Genomic DNA, 10813 nt, shown 5'->3' with positions numbered 1-10813 from the left:
ACTTGGGTCTAAAATACATTCTTTTTACAATGTGACCGTCACCTTCATGGACGCTGTTTTTACAATTTACATGCAGTTGTTCACATGACCCACTAGAGGTTGCATCGAATGCAATGATTGGTAATTTTGATATACATGAGCGAATACTTAATACTTTGAGAAGACAATCTCCTCAGCCGATTAGTCTCTGCATACAGCCAGCTGCTTGTTCGCCCTCGGGCGGTGAAGTAGCTTAAAATGTACCACCTCTGCGTGCAGGAGACGATTGATGAGGGCAGCTGGACACATCAACCATGTCTGCATTCCATGCAAGAATAACCGTGTGCATTGGTGTTTTATTTTTAGCCCGAGAATCACTGAAGAGCTTTTCTGTGGGACTGTGCGAGCTTTGTATCCTAAGGCTTCACCAGCCACACACACATGCAACTGATGAATAGCTACAACACTCCTGTGCTTCTTCAACAGGCAACACTCAATTTGTGAGCTGCTCTGCTCCCTCAGATCTTGGCTGTTGCAGCATGTTTGCGCTCTCCCTCTCTTTGTGTGTGCGTGAGCGTGCACGTGTGTGTCTTCATGTTTGCATGCAGTCCCTAAATGAGGATTGTGAATCACTTCCAGTCAGTTCTTTCACTGTAATATCTGTATCACACCCGTATCAGGTAATAGCTTTTCATGCATCACATGGCTTTTGTCTCTTTGAAGACTTCTGTCTATTTTTTCGAGTAATTGAGACATATGTATGTGTTTACCCAGGCCAATGCAGGATTTACTTAAAATTATATTCAGTGTAAACAGCCAGAGACAGAGATACAGTTGACAGCAGCTGTATCGCCTCTGCCCCTAGATTTGATTTGATCTCAGATGCTATCTGAACTAATGTTGTGTCATCTTGTGCAATTTGACATGTTCTTTTTATATGTCTTAATGACACTGACAGATAAAGGTATTCAGTATGTTTTACAGAAGCATTTTGGCTCAAAGAGAGCCAAAGCTGATCACTTTTTTAATTAATTAATTTATCTGACATAATTAAAGCAACGCATCCTTATATTTTCTTGTATATGTTGTACAGTATTCTAAAATATATTCAATTTGCATAAGATATGTGATATTCCAGCTCTCCCAAGGACATGCTTTTCTCATTTCCCCCCGAACATTTTTACCTGCAGAAAGACAATGACCTCTGCCCTTTCATAGTACATTTTTAAGATATACAATTCCGGACCCGTAACGATAAAAATGTTGAATTACACGAGCATATACAGATACCTTCATTCAGAGCACGGTTTCTAAGCCTTGTGACGTTTGCGATCGTGCGAGCTGACATTGCCAGTCACTCAACCTCTGAAAAAGAATCAACCCGTTGACTCAGCTTTTAAAGGCTGAATTGAAAACCACTGGATGCATCATAACCTCTGCTTAAAGACTAAGATGGACATGAAAATGTTCAAACTTTGATATGAGGTCTTTGACGGAGCAAATTGAACGTCGAGATGTGAAAATGTAAGACATAAGTGAAAGACCGCAACAGCACTTAAGCCTGTGTTATATTGATTAGCGCACGGATAAATATAATGCTGATAGGAGAAATACATTTTCAGTATGCTCTTTGTAACTCATGATTCTTTGAATTTATATGCATGCCGTTTTAAAGCGCAGGGAAGGTCAGGGTGATGGAGTTCATTTTTAAACCCCTCAGACTGGAACTCTGTACGGTATCCAATCTATCTGGCTTTCTGGCTCCAGCTGACCTTTTGCTCAAGTATTATCTAAATCCAGGGAAACAATGTCATGAATTTGGACAGTATAGATATCGGTTTCTTTACCTCTCATTGGCTTCCCCCTCACCATCAGTCATCTTTGACAATCCCTTATAAGGTCCTTGTCTTAAAGAATGCACTGATGACAGGTTCCAGTTTCACTTTATTGGTCTCCTCTGAAAAGGGTCATTGAGTTTCCACGACACTTTCTTTGCACTTTAACGAACTTTATTCAGTAAACAGAATTTTTGGAGGGCTTGTTCCAGTTATCTTCTTTATGAAGACTGTCTGTTTTTGTCAGATTATTGTATGAATGAAAAGGCAACTCCTTTCTAGCCTCAAGTTCAGCATTTAGACTGACTTCAGTGTATTGTTTTCATTCATTTCCAACCCGCCATTGACAGTAAATGTTGTTTTTTTCCAGGTTTTTTTTCTGCAGCCAAATAACTGAGACTATCCTATTGCAGTGTGATTTGATGAGCCTCGCCATGACATTCCTTCAACGTCTTTTTGTGGTATTGAACTCGTCATTGAACTCACCACCTTGGTGTGGTGAAGGTGAAGGGCCCAAGTGCAAGATCACGAGCATTGTTCTTCAAATGAACATATAGCGCTGCAGTAGCAGAAGAATCAACAAACTAGAAATTAAAATAAAATCACAAACAGATCTAAAGTAAAGAGGCACAAATGACTGGCGTTGGGGAGACATGAAGAAAGTAATGACAAGGTTCTGCCGGTGGACAAAAGACACCAAGGAGTATTTATTTTGAGGAAGCAAATGACTAATTAACGGCAGGTGATGGTCATTAGCTAAATGAATCCAGGTGTAAAACAAGAACAGGAAGCATGTTAAACAGAAAACACAAGGGGCGGGGCTCTTCAAAATAAAACAGGAGCAGGCTGAACTAGAATATTAACTAAACCAGAGCATGAAATACATAACCAAAAACACAGAGCATGATAATATCAGGTTTTTGCGTTTGTGTTCATTTTTCTTTTAAATTCATGTTGACTCCTTTTCTTAAATCTCCTTGTCTAGTTCTTTCTGTTGGGTCATCCTTGTTTTTAAATACACTTGGGTATTTAAATATTCAAATAATAAAACACTTTTTGAATTATGCGCACTGTTTATGTGTTTTGGTGATATCTGGAGAACTGTGACTGGTTACACACTTACGGCAACTTCCTTTTTATGATGGCCTCTGATTTGTTTGAATTTTATTGCCTGATGGAGGTCTAGTGCAGAAATGTTGCATTTAATTATGGTTTAGGAATCAGAACAGTGTGTGGCAGATCCTTCTGTTGTCTTACAAATATAAGATTCATTGAGTATATTTTCATTTGTGAAAATAGTGTAAAAAAATAAGGTGTGTTTGCGTTATATCTATTGTCATTGGAAACCCATTTAACATGTATTAATTTACAGTCTACACCCCAAGAGTCCTCTATGTTATACTTCCGTGTTTTATGGCATCGTCGAATGTACAAACCAAACTGTCATGGTTTATTAGCCATCCCTTTCAACTGTGAGGACCCAAATGCAGACGGGTGTTCAGAAGGAAATCCAGGTAGGAGAGGAGGGTGCTGGCTGTGGTACTGTGGCTCTGAGTCAGCAAAATGAGGAGCAGGCAGGAAAGTGAAAAAAATAACTATTTATTTAAAAGAAAAGGCACAGCAACGCCGGATACAATAATCAAAGGAACACCTCAGGAACTGACAAAAATCCCTAGGAACCAAAAACAACAGCCATAGCAAACTGGGAGAATAGTCCAAGGAGAACAGAGGATCTGACAATGAGTAAATGACAACCAGGAGTTTAAATGCAGAGGAGGGTGATGAGTGAGTGCAGCTGAGGGAAAAAACACAGGTGAAGGGAATAAAGCTGATGAACTGACCGGAGAGAGACAGAGGAAGGTGAGGAAATGGCAAAACTAACTGGAAACAAGAGACCTAGATCGTGACACAAACAACATTTTAAAAATAGCCTTTTGCATTTTTAGCAGCCACTGTAGTTTCTTCTACACAGTTAGGAGTGTGTGGAAGCGGGAGTTAGCTGGTAATCAGTCAGCAACGTAAATGTTAAATGTCACAAAGTCCCCACACAGTACACATTTAATGGATTTCTAGAATTGTGCATTAAGCAAGCTTTCAGGGGCCAAAAAGTGACCCTCAGCCAATGAAAAATAGTTCCATTGTGGCTCTGTGGTGGCTTTCAGGCCAGTAAAAAATAAAAAAGAAGTAAACAGCTCCTTAAAAGGGTTTGCAAATTGAACCAACTCTGCGTTGACAATAGTTCGCCATGGTGGACCAATGTGAGCTAAATTATACTGACTAAAAAAGCTGAAGGAAATTCTATTCTATTCTATTTTCTTTTTGCAGTACATTTTTTCATTGCAAATTAAACACTGAATCTTTTATTTATATATATATATATATATATATATATATATATGCCTTTTTAATAGTTTTTCTGTTTTCTTTTCACATGTGATTAACTGCAGGCTGCCTGTGCCACTGCTGCTCATACTCGAACACCAATTTAAATTCTGCACACAGAGCACTTATTACACTGATCACCACATCCAGCGACACTTGGGTTTTAAGGATTATACTTTAATGGGAATATCCAGTGATGTGTGTGTGTTACTGTGTGTGTGTGGATGTACAAGTCAGTAAAGAGGAAGGCGGGAATTACTGCCCAAAATATTGATGTGCCCTTCCACCAAAACATATGTAAGTTTAATAAGCTACAGAGACGGGAGTGGATGTTATATAATTATTGCTATTCATGCATATTACGTCTATTTGTTTGAACTTTGTTTCCTTTTTTGTTTCATATTAAACCAATAAATTGTGTTGTTCCTGATGTGTAATTTAGAAAATTTGTGTCAAGGGGATAGGCAAAGACATGGCGTCCCATTTACCCTGTGGATAATTGAGTGCTCCAAATGCCTATATTCCAGCTCTGTAATGAGCAAATCATGTTATATGGTGTCATTCACAAGCCCGTTTGAACTGGAACAGCACCCAGAGGGGACCAGATTGAAACTAACTCCTCTTGGGAGATCCATGGCAATACTAGCATCCCCTGAAGGATTTAGTCAGAGTGATCTCCTTTACGAAACTGAAATTACTGATGAAGCTCCACATTTGGATTAATTCGCTGCATCAGTGCGATACACTCACTGAAATGGATATATGATGCATGTATGTTGCAAAAGTCCCTTTTACCGTCCCTTATAATGCTTCGGGGACCTTTGACAAAGATCACAACGAGAAATAGATACCAAGCAGATAGAGTTCAAAGCTGTATGCAGCCATTTTTATTTAGTGCAGAAAACACAATACAAGGGGATGTTTTTGTGCATTCTCACCTCAGCCATCAATTCTGAAAGTCGAACAACACATCATAGATTGAAATGTCAAAATACACAGAGGGAATTCATAGTCTAAAATGTACAAATATGGATTTTACATGCCTTCACATCAGAAACACAACATTTGGAGAAATTCACAACAACATATGTATCCACATAAGTTACAGAAACATAATTCAGTAAAGCAGTAATAAATTAAGTATTAATCATGGACTGAAGAAGTAATGAGGCAGTAAGATATTGGATTGTGTGATGAGGCCTTATAGAGCTTCCTGATTGGCAGATGCCTCCCTGAAAGGACCGTGGTCACTGACTGGCCACACAGTGAAGGGTAAGCCATCTCCTCAATGCCACATTTTACACTCACGATCATCTCAAAGGCGAGCTGAAATCGTGCTTTACGCGTATTCTTATCACAGTTGCAGTCAAACCGCCTACAATTTCATGGAAAGATGGTTTTTCTAGCATGAGACATGATTCATCTGTCTGGGTTGCTTCGCTGTTGCTTCGCAGCACTACAGACAACACAAAAAAAGTGATGTGCAAGAAGCGAATATCTAAATATAAGTGTTTTTGTTCTCTAAAAGTATGGCTTTGATGTCATTTCTAGGCTGCAAAGCTGTGGCCAAATATCCACTGTTGGCTTACAGCACCGATTACTTCTCACTCTCAAGTACATTATATTATTGTCAAGCATAATAAGAAGGGTGAAGAGAAAGATATGCAAATGCAAGCAAAGGAGAATCATTAACTAACTACAGTGGATTAGAGAAATGCTGTACAGACACTTTAGAGTGTGAATGGTATGTACAAAAGCCTTGGCCGCTGTTTGCCGAGCTCTTGTCTGCCGTGGCATCGTGTTTTTTAAGAGGATGCGGGGACCTGACTTAACTGTCTTCAATAAAGTGTATGCATGATTGCTCCATTCATGATCACATCCACGAGGCAAGCTTTTTAATCCACCCATCCTTCCCTCATTCACAGCGAGCAAGCTGTGCTCGGCGAACCCCGCATTCTGTTGCCTTCAGGGAAAGTGAAACGAGGTCAAGCTAACAAAGCAGAGCGAAAGCTTTGATAAAGAAAGACGTAAAGGAGTTAAAAAAAAAACGACAATGCCCTCACATGCTGTGAGTAGAAGCGGGAGCTAAAGGTCTAAAATCAGCCAGAACTCTGGATTGGACATGGAACAACAGAAAGTCTGATGTGAGTTCTTGACAACTCTGACCTGTAATCTCTTATTAATGTTCATAGCCCCACTACAAAGATGCTGAAATGCAGCAGCATCTGTTATGTGATTACAACTGTAGCTAAGTAGGCAAAGTGCATCCACACAAATGGCTTATTAACAGTTTATAGGTTGTTTCGGAAACACTGGATCAGTGAGGCTACTGGCTGTTGTATCATAACAAGGGAATTCCCTGCATGATTGTAGTAAAAATTCATTTGTGGACAGATTTCGACTGTTTTGAATATCTGACTACATACAAACTTATGACTGATCACCGGGAATTATGCAGGTGATGGTTTAGTTTAGTTTATTTATATAATTTCATCTTGAATTTGCACCAAACTCCTTTCTCCCCAGCTTGTAAAGGAGACTAAAGGCCAAAAGAAGCAGGGCTCCAGACTGGGATTCCCATGAAGATCAAACCTAGGATATGTCAGTCATAGGTCACCTCTATTTTGCCACTTCACTGAACTCACAGCTTCAAATCCTCCCAGCTTATCGCAAGCCACACTTCACATAGAGCTGTCCAGTGTTATTTCTTCAGATGAGTCTGTTGCCATGCAACATTATGGCTCTTTATATCCTGGCTACATATATAGCATATCACATGTTTCACCTGGTCAGGACTTTAAGCTGTCTACTCTTTAAGACCAAACTGACGTCAAGGGCCAGCAGTGATGAAAGGGTGTTGTGCTGCATCTCCTTGTGATGCAAGCGTAGATTTAAACAAAAAAAGAAAAAAGTAAAAAAATACAACAGTGTTTGCTTACTTTCAATCCATTGCTGCTCACTCGATGTAGAAGTTTGTGTGGTCGTACCATTGGCAATGCTTGGGTTGCGGAAGATGAAAAGTACGGAGAAACAACACGAAGTGATGGATTCTCCTGCTATGCTCAACGGCCAATCATACTGATTTCTCTAACAAACCCGATGCTGATCGAACAGGCTTAAATGCAGATGTTGCGTTACACACCATTAAAACAAGAGAAAGACGTCCACCAATGCTCCAGACACCCCTGACCACCAATTGTTGGTTTGACGTATAAAGGCCCCATAGATTGGCTGTGCTGTATTTCTACAGTAAGTTGTTATTCCCATCAGTCCAGCCTTTGTGTTTCTATACTGGAAAGATCTTAACGTTGTAAAATATTCAGCTTTTTCCTGATGCTGGTGTTCAGCTTGCCCGCTAAATCAAATCTACCTAAATCTATATTCCCATGTGTATGTCCTGGGTAAATCATGTCAAATCCAGTTAGGGGAGAGAAGGAGGCTGCGATATCAAACTCAGATGATGTCATCAACAGTTCTCCCTTACACCGGAGGAACATAGAAACAGTGGGACAATGACAGAGAAGAGCGGCCGCTTTCTGTCCTCGAAATAGAAAAGAGGTTACATTCCAATAATAATTCTATTAATTAGTGAGATTATTATTAAAGCAATGGAGAGAAAGTCTGGCTTTTCAGAAGCAGTTCAGTGTGCTACATACATTGAAGGAGAACGGGGATAGGGCAGGAAGTAGGAATGTATCTGTTGTTCCATCACATGTGTATATACAGTACGTGTGTATTGTAGGGTTAACTCATTTGTACGGTGTGCTTGTATTTTTATGCCACAAGTTTGAACAGTAAGGGTGTTTTTTGTCAATTTTCTGTTTCTCTTTAGGTGACTTTCTTTCCATCTCCGCCCAACAGCTGCAGCGTGTCTGACGTTAAGGTTGACGGGACTTAAGTTCATGGCTGGTATCTGCTCTCAATCATGATCAAGTGTTTATTTAAGGATGCACGGGTTTGAGTTTCCTACAGAGGCACTAAGTAACCCAACGCCGAGCATGGTTGAGAGCTCTCAGCCGCAGGCAATACAGTTTAAATGTTGTGAGTGTGACTCATGGAGGAGAAGTAACATGATCCCTGTTGTATCGATGAACAAATGTCTTTCTGTATCAGTGACTTGAGACCTGGTATCTACAGACGTACCCGTTGCACTTCAGACTTGAACTTTCTTAGTGAATCAGACCAGATATTGTACACACCCAGTCCTCCCAGTTCCATACAAAGATTGCAAAATGATCACCTGAACACCGTCAGGAGAATTTTGCAAATATATATGCTGATAACTAATGAGAACTTCTGCTAAAATCAACAACAAAATTCATGGAAAGTTCAGAGACTCGGACACCATCCCACCGGATTTAAATTATGGAGTAAACATTAGCTTATTTGCCAGCTAAAATCAGAAGAACAGTCATCATCATACTCGCCAAAATCTAGGGCCACCAGTAAGAAATATAATGTTTGCTTTTGCCAAATACAAACTGAGAATGAATTTTTAGGTTACTGAGTCCTGTAAGAGCCAATCTCAGGTAGCCAAAGTAGTTTGATCCTATTTAAGCCCCATATCCGACACAATTTAGCCAAAGTACAGTACTGATGACATTTCAAAGTCGGCCTCTGTCCCAAAGTCCTGGTGCTGAAATCTGAGCCATATCTGTATCAAGAAAAATTTGAACTGTCATTTCCAACTTGATGATACCTTAGTCACCAGTGTAGCCACTCCAGATCTAATAACACAATTTAAAAGCCACTTGTAGGGTCATTTTCAATGAGCGGGTATGAATATTTGAATGACTTTCCATCAAGTCATCCAGAGCTCATCGAGAAACCGGCATCGTGTGTCACTGAAAGAAGTTAAAAGTTGCAGAAGTTGTTGACACATCAACACTTGATCACTAATTTGTCAATCATTAGCTATAATGTGTGGTATTAATCACTTTTGTGGGCATGAAGCGTCTGTACTTTCCATCACTTATGGAGCTTGCCTACAGCAAATTGCCTCTAACTGAGCAGAGCAGCAGCCAGTTTCCATGACCACCACCTCCGTCACCTGTGAGATCAGACTGGCATGCAGCGGCTATCCAATAACTAGCCTACACAAGAGGTGATTTTACACCTGAGACAGTTAGTTGGTGTTATTTTCGTCCTTTCACAGGCAGACAGAGAGGGAAAGAAAGCACTCTGACGGCAAAGGAAGCAGGAAGAAAAGAGCCAAGAAACTAATCAGTGTGCTTCTGTTCTTTTTGTGCGTGCTCGTTTCATTAACAATGAAGGATGTGTGCTTGTTGTGTCAGTCAACAGTGACGTGTATCTTTGTGTGCTGGGCTTGTGTTTTGTATGCAGGAAGAGTGGGGAAAAGGCGGCTTGGGAGTCTGTGTTTGGAAGCATCGAGGGACACACGTTTGAAATGTGGGGACATTTGCAAAGGTTAATGTTGTGACAGGAGATTACAGTATTTCGTCATGCTAGATTATAAATTCCAAATCTTTTTCCTTTTTCCCTCATCTTCTTCTTGTTTCATAGCCCACCAACTTCCTCACCCTCAACAACAGCCCATCTGTCATGCAAAAAGGCGTTTCATGACACTTTGCATAATATGACAATAAATCCTGAACGATAAATCCCTACACCTTCACTCTGCCTTATCTCCCAAAACCACTCGCAATCACTGACTGGATATCTGTACATCTGCTTAAATGATATTTTCTGATATTTTTTTTTTCTTTTTCTTAATTCTTTTCGGTTTTAATCAGTCACTCTACTTCTTTTTCTTCTGGAAGCGCCTGAACTGGTTCTGGATGGCGAGCGCTGCCTTCTCTGTTTCCGGCGCTTCCAGGTCGATGTCGATCTCCTCCTCCTGTTCCTGAGGCTTTGCTGCTGATGCTTTCTCTGGAGGGGCAGAGGTCAAAAGGTAGAAGTTACTGCGCAGCCGAATGGCCAGGAAATGTCAGCCGGTCTGGTAACTATGTCGTCATATTTCTGCTGTACTTCTTTTCATTCAAACATGAATTATTCAGGCAGTGAAATAGTTGTAGAAAGAGTGTGATTTCAGACAAAGACCCAGAAAGTAAGCACATATTACTACATTAAAGGTAAAAAATTAATTTGGGATTTAAGAAAACAATAGGTCAAAAACTAAAGAAAAAAACAAAACCTTTGTACATCATGGTTTGAGAGACACAAGTTCAAAGTTGTGTCTCTTTCTCTTTCAATTCTGTGGTTCCAGTATCTTATCAGTCTCGTGTGAGACCACTATCGGGACTGCTGAATATTGGTGTTTCACTTTTCGATGTTTGATCGAGCTCATCACACCCGAGACGCCACCAGAAAACAAGCACTGGCTCGGTCCCAGTGGAGAGGAAGTGCAGCAGTATGGATTATGGCTGTATTGTCACCTCGGCTGAATCAGCATGTTGTTTTCTTAGGAATAGGAACCGTGAAAATGTACATGGACATTTATAGAGAGAAGGTGCAAGAGTGACACAGTAAACGGCAAATGAAGACAGAAAAACAACTCGCACAACAGATCTTTTATTCGTAGTTGATTTATTAACGTAACATTTTGAGGAATAATACTCTTTTAGACTATTTTTTGTGCACAATACCATGTTACAATT

The 10813-nt window shown here is 40.1% G+C and overlaps 2 protein-coding genes across 2 annotated transcripts in view; both read right to left on the bottom strand.

Moving 5' to 3' along the window:
* LOC140281848 (E3 ubiquitin-protein ligase TRIM39-like) overlaps nt 1-10813 on the bottom strand; it is a 104614-nt gene that overhangs the window by 20122 nt on the left and 73679 nt on the right. The window lies entirely within an intron of this gene.
* Nucleotides 5056-10813, bottom strand: part of pcp4l1 (Purkinje cell protein 4 like 1) — a 28629-nt gene continuing 22871 nt past the window's right edge. The window contains exon 3 of the mRNA XM_072376352.1: nt 5056-10085. Coding sequence (XP_072232453.1) covers nt 9955-10085 — 131 coding nt within the window. The 3' untranslated portion in view covers nt 5056-9954. The remainder of the gene's footprint in view (nt 10086-10813) is intronic.

This window comes from Leuresthes tenuis, unplaced genomic scaffold (genome assembly GCF_036924035.1).
Source record: "Leuresthes tenuis unplaced genomic scaffold, fLeuTen1.0.hap1 SCAF_22, whole genome shotgun sequence".
Classification (NCBI taxonomy): Eukaryota; Metazoa; Chordata; class Actinopteri; order Atheriniformes; family Atherinopsidae; genus Leuresthes; species Leuresthes tenuis.
The sequence above is the reverse complement of the archived record's forward strand: the minus strand, read 5'-3'. Positions and strand labels throughout refer to the sequence as shown.